General features: G+C 37.0%; 1 protein-coding gene across 7 annotated transcripts in view; it reads right to left on the minus strand.

The window, feature by feature from the left end:
- Positions 1–22530, minus strand: part of ANKRD26 (ankyrin repeat domain 26) — a 95253-nt gene that overhangs the window by 35070 nt on the left and 37653 nt on the right. For 2 of the 7 annotated variants that reach the window (XM_033208830.1, XM_033208833.1), the window contains 9 exons: positions 20824–20922; positions 20194–20222; positions 20027–20099; positions 13213–13283; positions 10640–11731; positions 8403–8569; positions 6025–6177; positions 3843–3876; positions 3112–3253 (listed from right to left, as the gene is read on the minus strand). In XM_033208830.1, coding sequence (XP_033064721.1) covers positions 3112–3253; positions 3843–3876; positions 6025–6177; positions 8403–8569; positions 10640–11731; positions 13213–13283; positions 20027–20099; positions 20194–20222; positions 20824–20922 — 1860 coding nt within the window. The remainder of the gene's footprint in view (positions 1–3111; positions 3254–3842; positions 3877–6024; positions 6178–8402; positions 8570–10639; positions 11732–13212; positions 13284–20026; positions 20100–20193; positions 20223–20823; positions 20923–22530) is intronic. The other 5 variants (XM_033208831.1, XM_033208832.1, XM_033208835.1 and 2 more) reach the window with 5 other exon arrangements.

Below are 22530 nucleotides of genomic sequence, written 5' to 3' on the forward strand. Positions count from 1 at the left end.
ACATTAAACTAAGCTCTGCAGATAAAACAGACAAGACCTCTGCACTTGCTTAGCTTAAAGTATAGTGAAGAAACAAAGACAAAAAAGGTCACAATTATGAATTCAGATAGATGCTGTAAGGAAACAGAGTTCTATGACCACAAAAGATAATGTGATCTATACTGGGCCCAGGTAAGATTTCCCTGAAGGAGAGGTGGCTACACTGAGAAATGAAGGATGAGAAGCAGCAGTTGAGCAAAGGGGGAAGAAAAGCATGCAGCCAGTCTGCGGCATGTGCTGAGCCTCACTGCAGTCTGCTTCAAGTACTAACTTTCCTTCTTTCCTGAAACGACCAAAGACAAAACAGACAAAATACATGAAACAATGAGTTTCAAGACAGTGGACTCAGGCAATGAACACAATGATCCCTGACAGACAAGAAACAAAGGAAGTGGCTGGGCATGGTGGGTCACACCTGTAATCCCAGCACTTTAGGAGGCGAGGTGAGCAGATCACCTGAGGCTAGGGGTTCGAGACCAGTGTAGCCAACATAGTAAAACCCTGTCTCTACTGAAAATACAAAAAGTAGCAGGGCGTGGTGGCAGGTGCCTATAATCACAGCTACTTGGGAGGCTAAGGCAGGAAAATTGCTTGAACCCAGGAGGCGGAGGTTGCAGTGAGCTGAGATCGCACCACTGTACTCCAGCCTGGGCGACAGAGTGAGACTCGAAGAGAAGAGAAGAGAAGAGAAGAAGAGACAAAGGAAGTAAGTCTTATGGTCTTATGAATGGCCAGAGCTTGGCCTTCCGAGTTTCCAGGCCATGACGTGAGGAGGAAAAACTGACATAAAGTCCAGCAAACTCCCTGAGTTGAAGTGATGAAGCTGAGAGTCTGGTAAATGCAAGGTAGACAGAGATCACAGGACACCAGAGAGGAACGAGAGGTACAGAGAAAGAACTCTGGAGATCTGCAGCAATCCCTTCTTGGGTACTGAGCAGTGTAATGAACAGTGCATGTATGCCAGGAAACTACCTGAAACCAAAGAAAAAACCACCTAAAAAAAGAGGAAATCCTGCCTGGTGCTTCCACAGCACCGGGAAGAGTGTTCATTCCCACAGTCAGGCTGGAAAAACTCATACTTCTCAAGACAATGAATAATCAGAAAGGTATTGCCTCAGGAGTGGGGAATTAGCCCAAATCATAAAAGCAAGATAGGAAAAAGTCAAGCTGTTTATATGGAATTCAACTGTACCCCAAAATAAAGCTCAAGAAGATAAGTGGAGGCATGGAAGATATTTTTTTAAAAACCAAATTGCACTTGTAGAGATGTAAATTACAATGTCAAAGATGAAAACTAAATTAGATGAAAATAAACACAGATGAACCATCACAAAAGAAAAGATTCATAACTTTGAGACACCAATGAACTATAGAAAAAAATCCAAGCAGCTAATATATAAGCCCCCAAAGAGGGAGGAAGAGAGACAGAAAAAAAAAAAATGTGAAGAAAAATTGGCCAAAACTTTCTAAACTTAGTAAATTAACTATAATCCCACAGATTCAGAAAGGATATGGCTAGGAGAGAAAAAAATGAAAGCCTACTATTATAATTATACTGTATACCAGAACTATAACAAAATTATACCATATATGATGTGGTATGACATTATATGAAGGTAGACTGTGATAAGTTCAAGTCATATACTATAAATCCTAAAGCAACCACTAAGATAGCAAAACAAAGAGTCATAGCTTATAAGCCAAAAAACAAAAAACCAAAAACCTGAGATAAAACTCAGGAGCATCTGTAGATCAACGGAACACAATAGAGTTGAGAAACAGACCCACACGTATGCAGTCAACTTACTTTTGACAAAGGCATAATGGCAAATGCAGTAGGAAAAGGCTAGCCTTTCTGACGTATGATGCTGGAACAATTGCATGTCCATATCCAAAAAGATGAACTTGAATCCATACTTCAATCCATACAAAAATAGGAACTCAAAATGGATCACAGACCTAAATATAAGACCCAAAACAGGCTGGGCACAGTGGCTCATGCCCGTAATCCCAGCACTCTGGGAGGCCGAGGTGGGCAGATCACTTGAGGTCGAGAGTTTGAGACCAGCCTGGCCAATATGATGAAATCCCGCCTCTATTAAAAACACAAAAAAGCCGGCAGGCCACGGTGGGTGGCTCACACCTGTAATCCTAGCACTTTGGGAGACCAAGGCGGGCGGATCACGAGGTCAGGAAATCAAGAACATCCCGGCTAACATGGTGAAACCCCCTCTCTACTAAAAATACAAAAAATTTGCCAGGCCTGGTGGCGGGCGCCTGTAGTTCCAGCTACTTGGGAGGCTGAGGCAGGAGAATAGCGTGAACCCAGGACGCAGAGCTTGCACTGAGCGGAGATCGTGCCACTGCACTCCAGCCTGGGTGACAGAACGAGACTCCATCCCAAAAAACAAAAAAACAAACACAAAAAACAAACAAAAAAATACAAAAAAAACCCAAAAAACAAACAAAAAAAGCTGGGTATGGTGGCACATGCCTATAATCCCAGTTACTCAGGAGGCTGAGACAGAAGAATCGCTTGAACCTGGGAGGTGGAGGTTGCAGTTACAGTGCACTCCAGCCTGAGTGACAAGAGTGAGATTTTGTCCCAAAGACCTAAAGCTATAAAACTTCTAGAAAAAAAGCATAGGAGGAAATCTTTGTGACCCTGTGTCAAGCAAAGACTTCTTAAATGCAATACAAAAAGCAAAATCCATAATTAAACAGATAAATTGGACTTAATCAAAATTAAAAACTTCTGCTCTTCAAAAGATACCATTAAGAGAATGAAAAGTCAACAAAACAATTAAAAAATAAAATTAAAAAAAAAGAGAGGATGAAAAGTCAAGCCACAAACTGGGAGAAAAAAATCCCTGCAAAAAACATAGCTAACAAAGGAATAATATCAAGAATATATTATATAAAGATCTCTTCAGCTTTGCACAGCTGCAGCATTGTAGCCACCAATTAAACACAGCATAACGTATGCTAAGTGTGCATACATTTCACTTTATTACTTTACATACATTACAGTGGGATACATAAAAAGGCCTTAAATTTCTGCAATAGGCCTACCTTTATACTCCATTCCAAGTTGTTCAATGAGCAACATAAAATTCTTGTAACTAGAGTGAGGCAGCTCACAATCCTCTGAGGCTGTTTCAGATGACTGAGTTAAGTCATCAACATCATCCATAGACTGTATTTGGTTTTTGACCTATGGGGTTGAAATAAATAACACTGTTTCAAAATGTCCCCAAAATATTTATAGCACATACAGAAGCGGTAATTATCCATCTTTCTATATGAGCAAAAACCCAGGTATTTCTTTAAAAGAACTGATTTTCGTTAAAAGGATATATTATCAACAGTTAGTGCTTCTTAATCAGTTTTTCAAAGTAAATGTCTTTACAACAAAAAATTCTCTGTTTTTTTTTTCATTTCTTTTTTTTTTTTTTTGACATCGGGTCTTACTCTGTCATTCAGGCTGGAGTGTAGCATCGTGATCATAGCTCACTGCAGCTTCAAACTCCCGGGCTCAACCAATCCTCTCACCTCAGCCTCCCAAGTAGCTGGGACTACAGGTATGCTCACTATGCCTGGTTAATTTTTTCTTAATTTTTGTAGAGACAGGGCTCTCACTATGTTACCTAGGCTGGTCTCAAATTCCTGAAGTTAAGCAATCCTCCTGCTTTAGCCTTCCAAAGTGCTGGGATTACAGGTGTGAGCCACTGTGCCCAGCCCACTTTATCTTTTATAATGTATTTTTTTAAACAATAATTTTGATAATTTATTTTTTACAGTACCTTGTTCTTTTCATTAGATGTTTTCTTACTAGGCCTAAAAAAAAAAAAAAAAACCTTTCAGGCAAATAGTAAATATGTAAAATGCAAGGAATATCTAAAATTATTGTTTTTTTAAATAAAAGCTCTGCATTTGTAATTTATTTATTACCCTATTCATAAAGTTCACAGGAAGATTTTTTACAGGTAATATAAAAGATAATAACTTTCTACAAGGGGTATTGAACTATAAACAGAAAAAGTAAAAGTAAGTGACAAGAAAAATATACTAATATGATAACAAACAAATTTAGATCAAGCTTCCTGACAGTCAAAGCAAAAGGAAAACACAGTGTTACTTGCATTACTCAATAGAAAGAAATATACCAGGTTTTTTTTGCTATTGACCTTTTCAATAAAAACAAGCTTTTACTGGCACTAAAATCTATTTGGAATATATTACTTAACACCCTTACATGAGGGAAACCCTTTTTGAATGACGATATTAGCTTTTTTCAGGACTCACAATGCAGGTACTATGCATTATTCTAAGCCCTGTACATATGTTAAATTCATTTTAATCAAACAATAATTCTGTGAGGTTGATAAAATATTAGGTATTTTATAAAGGAAGAAAGTAGGCACAGAAAAGCCAAGTAATTTGCCCAAGCACATATAGCTGGTCAGTAGCAGACCCAAAATTCAAACCCAAAAATTCTAGCTCCAAAACATATTTTGCTGTGCTGTGAAAGTAATACTTATTTTCAAGTGTTTTTAAGTGATATGATAGCAGATGAATCTATATTTTCATTCTATTTCTGGTTATAATTATAAATAATAATTTTTTAATCTTGTAAATATTTTTAAACTAAAAAGACCTTATATCTAGCCAATTTGGAAACCTACTTTCAATTAGCTCAACATTTATTTTTTCTAAAGAAATTCATCAACGTTCATTCATCTACTCAACTCTTTATTCATGCATTCAAAAGTCCTTATTGAGGCTAGGCGTGGTGGCTCATGCCTGTAATCCCAGCACTTTGGGAGGCCAAGGTGGGCAGATCACTTGAGGTTAGGAGTTCAAGACCAGCCTGGCCAACATGGCAAAACGCTGTCTCTACTAAAAATACAAAAAATAGCCAGGCATGGTGGTGTGCACCTGTAGTCCCAGCTACTTGGGAGGCTGAGGCATGAGAATTGCTTGAACGCAAGAGACGGAGGTTGCAGTGAGCTGACATCACGTCACTGCACTCCAGCCTGGGCAACAGAGCAAGACTCTGCCAAAAAAAAAAAAAAAAATCCTTATTGAGCATACAATACATGTCAATGACACTATTAGCATAAGGTAACATGGTTTTTAATATTTTAGAACTTTATAATCTAAGTCTGTGATAACTGTCAATAGTTTAATTTTCTACTGTACATAAACAAAATCCTCCCCTTCTCCCCAGAATCTAAACAACTATTAAGTTAATACACCTGATCTTTTAGTCTTACAAAATCATAGCTGTTCATGATGCTATTGTCAAAAGTACTCTGATATCTTCAATTACCAAGAATTATTTAAATTCAATTCAGTATGACCTACATGGTTTGCATGTTTATTATTAATTTTTTAAAATCCATATATGATAGTTTAACTTTTAGATTGTCATCGACACATTCAATTATATAAGAATATTCCATTTCTGAAACAATTCTAAATGAACAATCTCTTTTTATACAGCAAAAAACTACATAAATAGAAGTTCTAAGAACAGTTAGTTCATTATATATCTTTAAAAGATAATGGATCAAGCTTTCTGAGGCTTAGACATGCAAACAAAACTAAATTTCATAAGCATTTCCTTCTCTACTGGGTCACTCCCAAAAGCATGTAAATATACTCTAAAAGCTTACATTTTAAAATAAAAAAGAAAGAAGGCTCCCTTGAATCCCACATTCTTCTTCAGTTACCATCCGTTTACCTACTGCCTCTCAGTCCAAGTTCTCTCAAATACTGTCAAAGCCCATCCACTACAGTCAGGGCTCCACGGTGACCATTTATTGAAACTGCTGCTTGTCAAAGTTGTCCTCATCTTAATCTTTCGGCAGCATGGAAACAGTCGATATTCTCTAGCTTTGGGAGATTACATCATTCTATTTTCAGAAAAAAAATTATTACTAACCTTCCTCCATAGAGAAATAAAGAAATCACAGATTTTACCTTTCTTCATCCTCATCTATTTCACTTAAACTGCTGTCATCATCCACTTGTAGCAGGCCACCAGTTAGTAAACTGGCTTTCTCATACACTGGTGAATTCACAGATTCTTCCGAGGTTCTCTTTACTTCCTTCATTTGCAAGGCAGGACCACTACTTTAAAAAAGCCATGGGAAATGACAGATAAGAAAAAAGAAAAAAAGAAACAAAATGCAGAAAGAGAGTTAAGGAACAAAAAAGAATAAAAAAAATTTAAAAAGCCATTAAAAAGCCAATGTTTTCTAATAATTCTGACAAAAAATTTTTATAAAATTCCAACATTTCCTCCACCTCAATTCATTCACTAATTCAAAAAACACAAATTACCAACAACATAAGAGGAAATGTATATTCCCTGCTTCAAAAACCATAATTTTATCATACCATTATGATAAAATGTGATATGTAAGAGTTAATATATGAAAAGGTACATCTGAGCATAAGGACAGTTTTAAAACAGAAGAGACAAAATAGAGGAGTTCACAAGACAAAAAAGTGAGAGAAAACCATTCTACCTAGAGATAGAAGGTGAGCAGAGATTAGGCCCACAGAGTCTAGATGTTTCCTAGGAACTTGGAAGAAAAAAAGGAAACTAGAGAGAGGTGAATGCTACACCAAACTTGAATGCTACAGTAAAAGGCTGGAGCTCACAGATTACAAGCAATGATCTTTAGACACGGAAGTAGCAATTAGATTTGGGCTATATTTTTGGTTTTGTTTTTAAATATAATGTTTCACTTAAATGAAGTTTTTTTTTAACGAAGTTTTAAAAATAGAATGATACACATATAACATGAAAGAAATCAGGAAAATATCTGGGTGGGGGAAAAAACCTTTACTTTTAGAATACCTGTATGTCATTATATGCAGCTCCAAAATAGCAATATTCTGATTAGTTATGATTTTGTTTGAAAATAAAATACTGGGCGGGGCACGGAGGCTCATGCCTGTAATCCCAGCACTTTGGGAGGCTGAGGCGGGTGAATCACGAGGTCAGGAGTTCAAGACCAGCTGGCCAAGATGGTGAAACCCCATCTCTACTAAAAATACAAAAAAATTAGTCTGATGTGATGGTGCGGGCCTGAAATCCCAGCTACTTGGGTGGCTGAGGCAGGTGAATTGCTTGAGCACAGGAGACAGAGGTTGTAGTGAGCTGAGATCGTGCCACTGCACTCCAGCCTGGGCAACAAGAGCGAAACTCCATCTTGTCAAAAAAAGAAAAGAATGTGGTAACTTTATATAGACTTTTAGCCTAGTTAGATTTACCACCAGAAAATCTGTAATTATTATTATTATTACTTTTGGAGATAGAGTCTCACCTTGTGCCCAGTTTGGAGTGCAGTGGCACAATCTTGGCTCACTGCCACTTCTGCCTTCCAAGTTCAAGCGATTCTCCTGCCTCAGCTTCCCTAGTAGTTGGGTTTATAGGTGCCTGCCACCACGCCTGGCTAATTTTGTATTTTTAGTAGAGATGGGGTTTCACCATGTTTTCTAGGCTCGTCTGGAACTCTGACCTCAAGTGATCCACCTGCCTTAGCCTCCCAAAGTGCTGGGATTACAGGCATGAGCCACCGCACCCAGTCATAACTACTTTTTTATGGTCTAAAAACATGCACAAGGATATCACTATCATATACCTACATAATTTACAGAGACTGAAATTTCCCACTGTGTTAACAGTTGAGCATGAGCCCCTAAAAATACCCAATATACTGAAACGTTTACATGGAGTACAGATCCCTCTGTGTAATCCCTTGGCAATATTCAGATTAATTTGAGAGCCCAACATTTGGGATACTATAATAAAGATCCTTAACATACATATGTATATATGTAATGTGTTTATATAAATATCCTTAAAATACATATTATTTATCTTTAACACGTTACATATATATATATAGGCTTACTGTATATTATACATAATATATAATAAATGTCCTTGTATGTGTGCATTTTTACATAAGTCATATTTTCCTGTAGAATCTAGTCCCAGAAGTGAAGCTGTTAGGTTAAAGATAGGAAATATTTGAAATTCTAATACATACTAAATTACCCTTCAAAAAGGATTTACCAATTTCATTTACCAACAGTGTACGAGAATGCCTTTTTTCTCGCATTTGCCATCAATGGGTATTATTTTTTAAATAAAATATCAATATGACTGAAACAACTGGTATCTCATTGTTTGTTAATTTGCCTTTTTCTAATTACAAGACAAGGTTGCATATCCCTTGCATAATAAAAGTATAATATTCATTAATCATGAATATTAGTCCAAATTAGAATTAGTTTTATAGCACAATAACAATCATCTGCTGTTAAATATGCTACCGGCTTACCCAGCATACTCTTTATTTTCCTTCCTGGGAAATTGCTGATGATCAGTTTCTCCACTCCTTCTTTCTTGAATTAATCCATCATCTTCATCATCATCAGTAGCACCATCATGTATGTTTGCTGATACTTCCATTTCACTATTTCTGTGTTTTTTCCTTTCTTCTTCAACCTTCGATGAAAGTTTGATACTAAGGAATTGCTATTACTTTATTTAACAAAAAGAATTTCTCTGTTTTCACTGAGTTTATCATTTGACTCAGTTTAACTATGGTAACTTTAGCCAATAAAAATATTTCCTACTTACTTTAATGGGATCATTGTATATACAATTGTTACATAATTATCAGCTATTATTATAATTTTATTAATGAAATTTTTGTAAAGTCTGCTTCATTTCTGTTTGGGTAAAACAGAATTTTCCAAAATTTCAAGGACTCTTCTTAATTTTGTGCTTTTATTCCCATCCAATCTTCACTATCTACTATGAATTTTCACTCCATTTTACTGGCAGAAACAGAGAAATAAAAAGACAAAGACAAAGATGCATCTTCTTCTGCCTTTACCACCTGCATTTTACACTATGCAGCCAGATTTAGAGGATGTGACATTGCTCCAGGAAGAGAAAGCAATCTTTCCCCTTTCTGCACTATGCTATTCTTTTCCCCAGTGTCTCTTATAATTCTTTTTCTCATTTGGATCCTGGGATATCAACAAAGCGAAGGTGCTCACTGAAACACAGAAACCAAAGTTTGCCACAACATAAGGAACAGAGTGAAAGTGCTGAGTTGCTGGTGTGGAATTTTGGAGAATGAGATGCTTCCCAAATTTCACATTCAATAACCATAAAATTTTATAGCTGGAGGATACACAGTATAAGTATTAATTATCTAAGTTAGCCCCATTATCTACTGATAATGGGAGTAAAACAAGAAAGATTAAATGATCCATCCAGAGCTCCTAAAGTGGCATTATCTAGCATTTTATGGCACCAAAAGAGATGATATAACTCCATAATGCTGAATCAGATAAATTACCAGATAAATTCATCAAATTAATCAGATGAATTAAAAGCGTGACACTGGCAAAGTAATTTAAAGCCATAGCAGGGTGTAGGTAACCTCATCTACTTTTACTTTTAAAGAAGAGTATCGGCCAGGCGCGGTCGCTCACGCTGTAATCCCAGCACTTTGGGAGGCCAAGGAAGGCAGATCATGAGGTCAGGAATTTAAGACCAGCCTGGCCAACATGGTGAAACCTGGTCTCTACTGAAATACAAAAATTAGCCAGGTGTGGTGGTGCACGCCTGTAATCTCAGCTACTCAGGAGGCTGAGGCAGGAGAATGGCTTGAACCCGGGAGGCAGAGGTTGCAGTGAGCCAAGATCATGCCATTGCACTCCAGTCTGGGCAATACAGTGATATTCTGTCTAAAAAAAAAAAAGAAAGAAAGAAAGAAAGAAAGAAAAAGAAGACTATCTGCAGATTATTGTTTATCTTTAAAACTCAATGTACAGAACTCAGCTTTCTACTTTGGAGTTAAATACTAAATTGCTGACTGAGGATTTATGCTACTTATATAGTATACACGCCCAAACTTATCATACTTTATTAAACAACATAATGTAAAGGTCTGGTTCAACAGAAATATTTGACTGGTGATTTAAAAAATATGTGAAAGTATATGTATTTGTTGTCAAAAATCTTTAAAGTGATCAGAATGGAATTATAAACTCTAACAGTTTGAGTCAAACAGATAAGCTCGCATTAAAAAGATCCCTTTGGCTGGGAATATTTGTTACAATACTCAAGGCTAGAAACATTTTTATATCTCTTTCAGTCACTGCTTCTTTCCCACTGTATTGCCATATTGTTGTTTAAATAAAAGGAATTCATTTTTAAGTCAATATGGAAAAAAACCCTAGCACTTATTACCTTTCATAAAGCAATTTCCTTTACACTTACACTGGTACAAGGTCACATGGTATATGGCTAAATTAGTTTCCCAGTCCACATGTCACTTAGAAGAGCGAAGACTCATAGACTTCTTAAGTTGATTAAGGAACACAGATTTTGAGAACATTTTCCTTAACTCCTGCTACTTAGCAGAAATAATCTATTTCTACACACAATTACATATTTAGGTAACACCATTTTATACTTGAGCTCTTCACAAGCAGAAAATCAGAATGGATCAAATAATTGATAGAGAAAAAAACAGAGTAGCAGCAAGCAAACCTCTACGTCTTTCTGAAGTTGGACTTTTTCTTTCTCCAAAGTCTGGAACTCTACTTTTAACATGCCTATCTCATTTTTAAACCTTTGCATATCTTGCTGTAATTCTTCTTTTAGAGATACTTTTGATGTTCTCTCACTATGTGGTAGAGAAGACCTCACATTTTCTAATTCAGGTTCCATGCTTTTATAGTTATGAGCACTGCAATGATCATATAATGGCTTCTGGAACAAGTTCTGTATTGGTTTTGTTTTCTTATAAGCGTCTGTACCAGCAGAAATCCTGTGCCTTTTTATTTGAATCATATGCTTCATTTCTTTGGAGCAGATCAAATCAAAAGGTCTTTTTGGATCACTAGACTGAGGCACATGTCTGATGTCTAATTTCCAATTAGTGGTACTTTGGTTCATATTTTTTGTCATTTGCATATCAAATTCTTCTTTCATTTCACCTGTAACTACTTCTGGGTTCCTTACTTTTTTATTTTCTCTATCATTATAAAAATTCTCATCTGTGTTAAAAACATGTTCAGTGTCTGGTTTGTTAACATTTCCATGGCCTAATTTATTTTCATTTAAATAAGTCTTAGAATATGACTGGCAGACATAGTCTGGGGACACAGAGTATGAAGGAGATGAAAAGCCATTTTCAAGACTGGGTTCTTTTTGTTCAGGCAATGCCTGGTATAGTACAGAGGCAGGAGAATCTTTTTCATCACAATCAAGTATATTATTTGTCAAAGAAGAGGGTACTTCCTTTAAGTTTGCGCCTCCTTTAGAGTTATCATGTAGTGGCTCTTCCCCAGGATAAGCAGTAATTTTGTATTTTTCACAAGTTTCACCACAGCTCTGTTTTAACTCATTTGTGATGAGTTTTAAGTTATTTTTCCACTCTAATTTGCCTTGTTTGGTTGACATTTCTTCACCGTTTTGCACACCAGGAAGTCCTGAATATACAGATACATCCTCTCTATCACACTCCTTATTCAGTTCTGGTTCTTGAGACATTTTTTGCAGACGTGAAAGTGAAAGATTAATTTGCTTGTTTTGTTTTTCAGATGTCTTTTCTGTCAGGGTGCATGTTTTTAAAATAACTTTATCCTTGAGTAATCAAGTACAGACAAAGAACAATTAGGAAATAATTAAAATTTAACTGTTAAACTTAATCTATGTTTAGTTACTCCCAAATCACTGGAATAGTAACTAAGAAGTAAAAACTAACTTGCCTTAGCCTAAAATAGAAGAAAAGCATGAACTAGCAAAGTTAAGTGTTTCACTGTTCCTTTGGATTAAACTTAATTCATTACGTGTTAAATCTACCAAAAATAAATTAGCAGATGATCTGTAGCATTACAAAGGCATCCTCACTTAAAAAGATTTTACCGGCCGGGCGCGGTGGCTCAAGCCTGTAATCCCAGCACTTTGGGAGGCCGAGACGGGTGGATCACAAGGTCAGGACATCGAGACCATCCTGGCTAACACGGTGAAACCCCGTCTCTACTAAAAAAATACAAAAAACTAGCCGGGCGAGGTGGCGGGCGCCTGTAGTCCCAGCTACTCGGGAGGCTGAGGCAGGAGAATGGCGTAAACCCGGGAGGCGGAGCTTGCAGCGAGCTGAGATCCGGCCACTGCACTCCAGCCTGGGCGACAGAGCTAGACTCCGTCTCAAAAAAAAAAAAAAAAAAAAAAAGATTTTACCTTACCATACCTCAAATACTGAGCACCTACTACAGTGCATTTAAGTACTTTTTCCAAAGATTTCTAACTGGAGAGTAGGGAAACTTTAAATCATTTGGAGCCAAAATAAACAACAATCAGAAAGAAAAGCAAATCCTTACATTTTGATTGAAATTATATACCACAATATGGTGTTATGCATCTGTATAGGCTATCAGCTTAAGTCCAATTCTTATATATTCTAAGGTTCATTAATAGTGGATAAAAAAATTCCATAATATTTACTGATTTCCTAGACTGAAATAATCAGAAAGTTCTTGTTTATATCCTAACAGTGGAAAGATCCCATTCTAAAAGGAATGATTTTCTTAATAACTGGGTTGATTTTCTGACTTCATTCTTTCCCTGAATGTAGACACTGAAGTTGACAGAGATCACAAGGCAGAATAAATCTTTAACCTTGGAATTAGTGACCAGGAATATAAGAATGTAAATCCTGAACCATTGGGAATGATTACTCCTTTAAGATGAATTCAACTCAGTGGCCATCAGTGTTAAAATGTTCATTATTTCTATTGTTTAATAATATGATTCAATATTTGATGTTACCATCTTTATCATGTAATATAAAAATGAAAGAGGCAACAATACTCAGGAAATTTCTGGCTTCAATTCCAAGGGTAAAGATTAACTATAACAAAAACAAAGACAAAAGATTAGCTATAGGTTATGATACATTCTAAGAATATTTTAACTAGTCTAAATGTTTTTAATACTAAATATTAAATAATGATCTATTGATTCTAAAAGGCTAGTCTGAAAGGTAATTTCATTTGAAAGATGTTACATCATTAAAGCAAAGAAAACAATATTAAAAGAGAAATTTAAAACAATATATATAATACCTGTGGCTGGTTATTTTCACTTTCTTTCCTTTCTTGCTCTTCTTCTGATGCCACTTCTAAGTCATGTTCAGCTGAAAAAATCCAAATATTTAGTTAAATGAACTACTTAGAACAGTTAGGTAAAAGGTATAGTCTTTATAGAAACAGAAAATAACATTTATTTTTATTTTATAAATTGAGAGGGTTTTCTTCTATTTGTTTTTGAGACAGGGCCTTACTCTGTCACCCTAGCTGGAGTGCAGTGGCGCAATCACAAAAAGTTTGAATGAAGCCTAATCTTTATTGGAACATTTACTTCTCAGTAAGAAATACTTCTAAGTATCAGCTTAATGAAGTATCTAATTAAAACTTCAACTATTATCCAAAACTTCAACAAACCACTTGGGGAGACTACTAACACTAGACAATAGGTTCAACCCATACAAACATCTCAAAGATTCACTCACAAATTCATTCACCCAACGTAAATGAGCTAAACTGTCAGAAACAAAACAAAATTTTATGATACAGTAGGAATATATAAAGTTAACACTGTAGATGTTCTCTATAACAGTATCTTTTCAACAAGGCACAAAGAGTGTTGTTCATTATTAATGAGTTCCAAAATTACTGTTACTTTTTACATCTTTATCATTGTATATCAGGCTCCTTACATCTGAAACGTTTTCTGCTATTTTGACAAATTTCTTTTCATCTTTTAAGACTAAGAGAGTTATGTGAAGTCTTCCTTGATTAGAACTATCTTCCCCCTGATAAACAGGTGTCTCCTTCCTTGGGGATGCCTTAGTACCTTATCTTTGTACTGTATCTTTTCCATCTGAACTGTAAATCATTTATTTATATGTTTATGCCCTTTCTCCCCAGACAGTAGGGGACAATCTTTCAAGTTATCACAGTCTTTATCTATTTTACTGGACAATTATTTACTGAGTTCCTGCTAAGTGCTAAACACTGGGGTTTAAAGAATGTAAATAAGAACAGCACGGTGGCTCACATCTGTAATCCCAGCACTCTGGAAGGCCAAGGCGGGTGGATCACTTGAGGCCAGGAGTTCCAGACCAGCCTGGCCAACATGATGAAACGCCCTGTCTACTAAAAATACAAAAATGAGCTGGGCTTGGTGATGGGTGCCTGTGATCCCAGCTACTTGGAAGGCTGAGTTAGAAAAATCACTTGAACCTGGGAGGTGGAGGTTTGCGGAGAGCCAAGATCATGCTGCTGCACTCCAGTGAGACTCCATCACAAAAAAAAAAAAAACCAAGTAAATAAAAGGTGTCAAAGATGGCTTTTCTAGAGATCATGCCTGAGTTGAGACTTAAAAAGTGAGGTTAGCCAGACTAAAAGGGGTAAAGGGCAGGAAAGGGTAACAGCATGCAAGGCAGCAACAAGAGAGGGAAAGAAGCCTCAGATAGCATATTTGTCTAAAATACAAGCACCCGAGGAGAGCATCACCAGCAGTTGAGTAATCCCAGAGAAAAGGGCAGAAAGGGGAAAGGGCTAAAGGTGGAGAGTTAGGCAGAAGTCAGATGATGAAAGCCTTATATGTAATCTTAAGATGTTTGAACATTTATGTTTTCAAGACGGACTCAAGGTCCTATTTGCATTGGAGACAGATCACCCTAAATACTGTGGGGAGGATGAATTTCAAAGGCATATGAATAAATAAAGGGAACTGAATTAGAAAATATTGCAAAACAAGGATAATGTAGGCCTAAACTGAGGGAATGTTTCCAAAAATATTTAGGATATAGAATATCAGTACCCAATACAGAGTGAATTTTTATTAAATGAATACATGTATATATCTGGGTCCCTGGAGAACTAGACTCTATTCATTACTTTATAAAAGGTGGTAAATGAGAAGTGAAACAATCTACAGGCACTGTTTAAGCTGTTTACTCCATGCTTTTTCTGTTTCATGTCTTCCTGTGTTGAGGGATTTCATTTAGTTATTTTGTTTTAAAAGTCCTGCTTCTTAGATCTACCCAGCTCATGAAGAAATAAGAACAAACAAGCATATATAGGTATCGGTAAGTAACTCTGGATTTACAGCTTGCAGTCACTACTCTAGGAGACAGCTGATCATATTCTGTAAAATACCACATTAATTTTACAAGGGAGAAAAGAAAACAAAACTATTGGGATAAAAAAATTATATAACTTATTACTGTAGACCAGATCATATGATTAAGGGTACTGAGTTAAACTGGTACCTAAAGTAAAACACATTAGATGCAATTAATCAATAGACTGGGTGTCCTAAAAGAATTATTAATAAAATTCAACTTCATATATCTTTTTTAAATGATAGAGCACTGCTTAAAACAAATATTCCTAGTGAACAACTATTCATTAAAACAAGGTGACAGACTATGTGTACACAGCTGGGGATACACTATAGAGAAATTCTCAATGATTCCCACTAATACTGGGGCAGTCCATTCTATAATATTTAAAGCCATAGAAATTTTAAGAAATAATATTTGATTTGGATGGTGCTTCTTTGTTACATTACATGTAGTTATAACTAATACTTGTGAATTCAGAGCTGTAAAAATAAAGCATAAAAACCACATTGTGCTTGAGTAGGCAATATTTAGATCTCTACCTAGTTTCCCATCCAGTCCCAAAACTCTAAATATAATCCTGGTCCTGACTCTCAAGTTTATGTTCCATACTAGCCTAAACAAAATTACTGTCGCCTGGGTTGGAGTGCAGTGGTGCGACCTTGGCTCACTGCAAGCTCTGCCTCCTGGGCTCAAGTGATTCTCCTGCCTCAGCCTCCTGAGTAGCTGGAATTACAGGCGCCCTCCACCACGCCCAGCTAATTTTCATATTTTCAGTAGAGATGGGGTTTCACCATGTGGGCCAGGCTGGTCTTGAACTTCTGACCTCAGGTGATCCACCCGCCTTGGCCTTCCAAAGTGCTGGAATTACAGGCATGACGCAGCCAAAAATAATTTTTTTTAAAGTTATAACCAGGCCGGGCAAGGTAGCTCACGCCTGAAATCCCCACAACTTGGGAGGCTGAGGTGGGTGGATTATCTGAGGTCAGGAGTTCAAGACCAGCCTGACCAACATGGTGAAACCCTGTCTCTACTAAAAATACAAAATTAGCCAGGCATGATGGTGCATGCCTGTAATCCCAGCTGCTTGGGAGGCTGAGGAAGGAGAATCGCTTGAACCCGGGAGGCAGAAGTTACAGTGAGCTGAGATCATGCCATTGCACTCCAGCTTGGGCAACAAGAGCAAAACTCCGTCTCAAAACATAAAATAAAAAATAAAAGTCATAACTATGATATTATGAAGCCAAGTACTCTAGGACTGAATTCTCTGTGCTTCTGTGTTACCTTCTTTGCTTTTTGTTTGCTGGTAGCTGTGATTCACACAGGTCATGGAGAGTACCATTCTCTAATTGAAACTCAGCTCCAATAGTAATCTTTTCTTTAGCTATTTGTCCCAGTTCTGTGGATGCTGACTGATTTTTGGTCACTGACTGTGATACAGATAGATATTTATCACTGATTTTCAAATTCCTAGGTCTTTGGCAAGTCTTATTACTGAGGGTCAAGCTAGTACAGTCCCAATCTGAAAACTCTGAAAATAAAGTTTTTACTTATTAGAATGTAAATAATATAAATTTGACTAACTTTCTTCATAGAAGCAGTCCCATGTCAACCTCTATCCTACACACACACTCCTCCTCCATGGTGAACTATATTTTACATGTCCTTTACTTGCCATTTGCTCACAGAAGTTTAATTCACTGTGATCTCTCAGATTTTTTTCTGTTTTCATTTTTTAGTATTACTTATTTACTTTGATTCACTCAGCAAGCTCTGTTACCTATTTTGTTTTCCATAAGAGATTTGTTTATTAATAATTAAAGATTCTTCAGGGATATGAATTTTTTTATGAACAAACTTTATGTCTAACCGTTTTAGGTTTAAATACGGATAGAAGTATTTGTGTGTGTGTGTGTGGGGGGGGGTGGGTGTGTTCTAAAGACAAAAACATTTAATAAATAAACTTCAAATAAAAACTTACTACAATGAAATGCTCTTTCCTCAATGCATCAGTGTCTTCAGAATTTACTTTTTAGCCTTGGATAAACATCAGAAATTTACAGACAAAATGATGGACTTGGCCAGGCGCAGAGGCTCACGCCTGTAATCCCAGCACTTTGGGAGGCCAAGGCAGGTGGATCATGAGGTCAAGAGATGGAGACCATCCTGGCCAACATGGCAAAACCCCATCTCTCCTAAAAATACAAAAATTAGCTAGGCGTGTTGGCACAGGCCTGTAGTCCCAGCTACTTGGGAGGCTGAGGCAGGAGAATTGCTTGAACCCAGGAGGCAGAGGTTGCAGTGAGCCGAGATAGTGCCACTGCACTCCAGCCTGGCGACAGAGCGAGACTCCGTCTCAAAAAAAAAAAAAAAGAAAGAAAAAAATGATGTCTTTAAGTGACCTAATTGTTCCCACCTGAAAATAAATCCAGGTTCACACTTGATCCAGAGAGTACACAGTGCCATGAAACAAGAAGTGAATATACAACAAAAATGTTTTCCTTTTTTCTTTATAAACAAAATTGTTGGATTTAAACTTTTTAAGACAAGCAAAAGAAAAAAGTAAAAACCATAGAAGTGAAACTTTAAAGGCCATTTCCTCATCAAAGGACCATTTACCATCTGACATCTACAAACCATACATATGGTTTAAAACCGTGGTTCTGTATTTTGATCTAAGAATCCCTAGAATTCAATATCCATTCAAGGGTACAAGAGGTTGCATAATGCATAATATATCTGACATTTTCACTCTCATTTTCTGAGAAGTGTACAGTAGACTTTTTCGAAGCTAGGATGTATCATAACATCATAGGCTAATGGTTCATGGGTCATAGCTCTAAAGCCTATTCGAATGCATGGCTGTACATGCATGTATTTTCTATTTTTCAGTTTTAATTTCTAATATAGTACTTATCAACAGCTAAAAACCACTTAAACAAAGATCACTTTTCTCCTCATTGGTAAGCATGATTTTCATTTCAAAAATGAAATCCACAGTGATTTTTTTTTTTTCAGACCAGTTTCACTCTGTCACCAGGCTGAAGTCCAGTGGCGCCATCTCGGCTCACTGCAACCTCCGACTCCCTGGTTCAAGCAATTCTCCTGCCTCAGCCTCCCAAGTAGCTGGGATTACAGGCATGTGTCACCACGCCCAGCTAATTTTTGTATTTTTTAGTAGAGACGGGGTTTCACCATGTTGGCCAGGATGGTCTTGATCTCCTGACTGCATGATTTGCCTGCCTCAGCCTCCCAAAGCACTGGGATTATAGGCGTGAGGCACCGCGCCTGGCCCCCAATGATTTTTATGTTTTTTTTTGTTTGTTTGTTTGTTTTGAGACGTCATCTCGCTCTGTCACCCAGGCTGGAGTGCAGTGGCACAATCTTGGCTCACTGCAAACTCTGCCTCCGGGTTCATGCCATTCTCCTGTCTCAGCCTCCCAAGTAGCTGGGGCTACAGGCGCCTGCCACCACGCCTGATTAATTTTTTGGATTTTTGGTAAAGACGGAGTTTCACCGTGTTAGCCAGGATGGTCTCAATCTTCTGACCTCGTGATCCACCCACCTCGGCCTTCCAAAGTGCTGGGATTACAGGCATGAGTCACCATGCCTGGCCTGATTTTTATGTTTATTTAATTATTGTTTATCCGAATGAAGAGAGTTTAATTAAATGTACAGTGATAAAATGGAATACTATAAAGAACTTAAACCAGAGCTACTTGTGTTGATATGGGTAGATTTGAAAAATATAATGCTAGGCAAACAAAAGAAAGTTGAAGAATGATATGTACAGTGTACAACCATTTATATACAATTTTAGGACATGAAAACAAATTCTATGTATTATTTATAGACGTATACATATACAGTAAAATGTTTTAAAAGAGCATGGGAATGGGACTAACTAATTCAGCGTGTTGGTTACCTCTATGCAGTAATTTTTAATAGTATAAAAGGACCCTAAAGCCAAAAAGTTTCAGAATTGCTGTTTTAAAAGACTATGTCTACCAAATAGTAATTAAAAATAATTACTGCCTGGGCATGGTGGCTTAAGCCTGTAAACCTAGCACTATGGGAGGCTAAGGTGGGAGGATCACCTGAGATCAGGAGTTCGAGACCAGCCTGGCCAACATGGTGAAACCCTGTCTCTAAAAAATACAAAAATTAGCCAGGCATGGAGGTGTGTGCCTGTAATCCCAGCTACCAGGAAGCCTGAGGCAGGAGAATTGCTGGAACCAGGCTGCAGTGAACCAAGACCATGCCACTGCACTCAGCCTGGGCGACAGAGTGAGACTCTGTATAAAAAAAAAAAAAAAAAAAATGCCGGGCACAGTGGCTCATGCCTGTAATCCCAGACTTTGGGAGGCCGAGGTGGGCAGATCACCTGAGGTCAGGAGTTTGAGACCAGTCTGGCCAACATGGTGAAACTCCGTCACCACTAAAAATAGAAAAATTTGCCAGGCATGGTGATGCACACCTGTAATCCCAGTTATTTTTCAGGAGGCTGAGGCAGGAGAATCACTTGAACCTGGGAGGCGAAGGTTGCACTGAGCTGAGATCATGCCACTGCATTCCAGTCTGGGTGACAAAGTGAGACTCAGTCTCAATTGAAAAAAATTTTTTAAAAAATCCTTCCATCAAATTTGGGGAAAAAAAGAATTAGGAATAAGAAAACTGTGAGCATTTCAAATATTTCAAAAATTTTAACATACTTCCTTCCAGAGTTAAATATGTATTGTAGCATTTACCTGCTTTGGATGTTTGTACATCCTTCGTTCCTCCTGCTTTATTTGGAACAGAATCTTTCATTTCAATGGTAGGCTGAATGGGTTTTGAAACAAAATGATTAATAAATAATGTATACTTTATACAATATGCACTTAATAATTCAAGATAAAAATATAAAACTTATTACCTTCAAGTGAAGATATCTCTCAGGAGACTCTAAAAAGCAAAAGGGACATATAATCAATACATGTAAATATGACAAAGCAAATTATAAATTCATGCAGTGTTAGTATGACCTGAATCATCATGCTTGGTTTGAAAATGATTATGTTAATTGTTGGGATGTTGTTTATTTTGGTTAGGACAGCAACATGACAGAAGTATACTGGAGAAAAAAACAGGAACACAGGTTTAATAAAACATGCAGTTATGATTTGAATGTAAGATTATGTTCCAAGTGACTACAGCTAAAATAGAAAGGTGCACATATACCAACATGAGCATGCTGGTTGATGGAGAGAAAGGTAATCTTTAATTAGAGGAGCAAATCATGACCCTGAGAGGAGAAATGTCAAGGCTGATGGTAAAATGAGACAGCGTATCTTTAATGCAACACATCAGAATCATTTATACCATTATACTACAAGTATTTATCATGTTCTTCAACTTGTCCTGTAATTTAGGAAGCACACAGCTGTGATGCCACCTGACTTGGATATATAACTCATTTCTCATCAGAGAAAATGTTCCGAATTGATCAGCTTGGATATACACTTGTAGAATAACAGTTAACAAAAATACTCATTTTTTTCCATACCCATGTGGGCTACTGGCATGCCTACATTTCTTGTATCCTCTAGTTTAGCCATCTTAAAGTTTCTTGATCCACTCATGCAAGAAGGTATATAAAACACATCTAAGGAATAACACATAATAAGCTTTCAATATTGAAATATTTATCAAAAGGAAAAAATTTAATTGCCACAGAATTAGATATTAATAACACTTTATATTTCAAAATTAGTGCAGTTTTTTAAATCAATGCAGTGTTTATTGAAAACAACAATTTTAGTATTCAAGGAATTAACTGTAATTTTTTCATTTCTAAAATATCATGCTAGCTTCTAAAGGATTTTATGAAACAGCTATCGTTACCAAAAAGCAACTTTAAGAAAAAAGCCAGTGCTTCTGTATTCAAATAAAACTCATTTGATTAATACCAATGCAACATGTACCTTTTTTTTTTTTTTTTTTTTTGATACAGGGTCTCACCCAGACTGTAGTCTGGTCTGTCACCCAGACTGTAGTGCAGTGGCACAATCACGGCTCATTGCTCCCTGCAACCTCAACCTCGCAGGCTCAAGCAATCCTCCTGCCTTAGCCTCCTGAATAGCTGAACTACAGGCCCATGTACCACCATGCCTAATTTTTGTATGTTTTTGTAGAGATGCAGTCTCGCCATATTGCCCAGGCTGGTCTCAAACTCCTGGGCTCCAGTAACCCACCCACCTTGGCCTCCCAAAGTGCTTAGTGACAGGCGAACCACCACAATCTGTCCAAAGCAACCTATCTGTTTGATGTCTGATAGTTATACAGAAGAGATATGAATCACTGTAGTTTACCCCAATTCTAGCATGCCCTCCTGCTTGTAATAATCTCTGGAGCAGAAATGATCTAATCGTCTATTTGAGTGTAAATATACTGAATCCATCTGGAAATGAGTTCTCTCAAGTTTCCTCATCATTAACTCCAAAATGATTCAACTAACTTCTTTCTTTCCTCTTTCTCCATTCACAATCTCTTCCTTCACAAAAGTAATCTCTAGATCTGTAGTCTTGATTCTTCCCATTCTAAATCTTTTTTATGGAATATTCTCAGCACTTCTTTCCTCTTCATTTAACAATAGTTATCTTATATCTACAATTTCTATTCCTCCATCTCTTTGTTCCTTCTCCTCTGGCTAGAAACATGTTCAGAAATAAAAGAAAAATAATGCTTTATCTTGATCCTGTTATGCCTCGAATTATTGTCCAACAACTCTTCTTTCAGATTTCTCAAAAAGGAAGTCTTGTTACTCAGAGTGTGGTCCAAGGACCAGAAGCATCAGCATTATGTGGGAACTTATTAGAAATACAGAACCCCAGGCCTGCTGAATCAAAATGTACATTTTTAACAAGATTCCCAGCTGATTTATTAAATTTTAAGAACCTCTGGTCCATACTTAGTGTGCTTCCACATTCTTTTATGTTAGATTACCCTTTTGGAATCTGGCGTCAAGTTCCTCCCTACTATGTCCCCCAAACTGAAACTGTATTACAAGTCATGAGGTTGCTAGTGGGCTTTTTATCAGAGTATGCCTTCCTTGATCTCCCCATAACCACCCCTACTCTCTTCTTTCCAGTTCTCTTCTTTTGGCCTTTGAGATACTACCCTATGAGGTAACATTTTCTTTCTTTCTTTCTTTTTGAGACAGAATCTTGCTCTGTTGTCCAGGCTGGAGTGCAGTGGTACAATCTTGGCTCAC

Source organism: Trachypithecus francoisi, unplaced genomic scaffold, assembly GCF_009764315.1.
Source record: "Trachypithecus francoisi isolate TF-2019V2 unplaced genomic scaffold, Tfra_2.0 Lachesis_group9, whole genome shotgun sequence".
NCBI lineage: Eukaryota > Metazoa > Chordata > Mammalia > Primates > Cercopithecidae > Trachypithecus > Trachypithecus francoisi.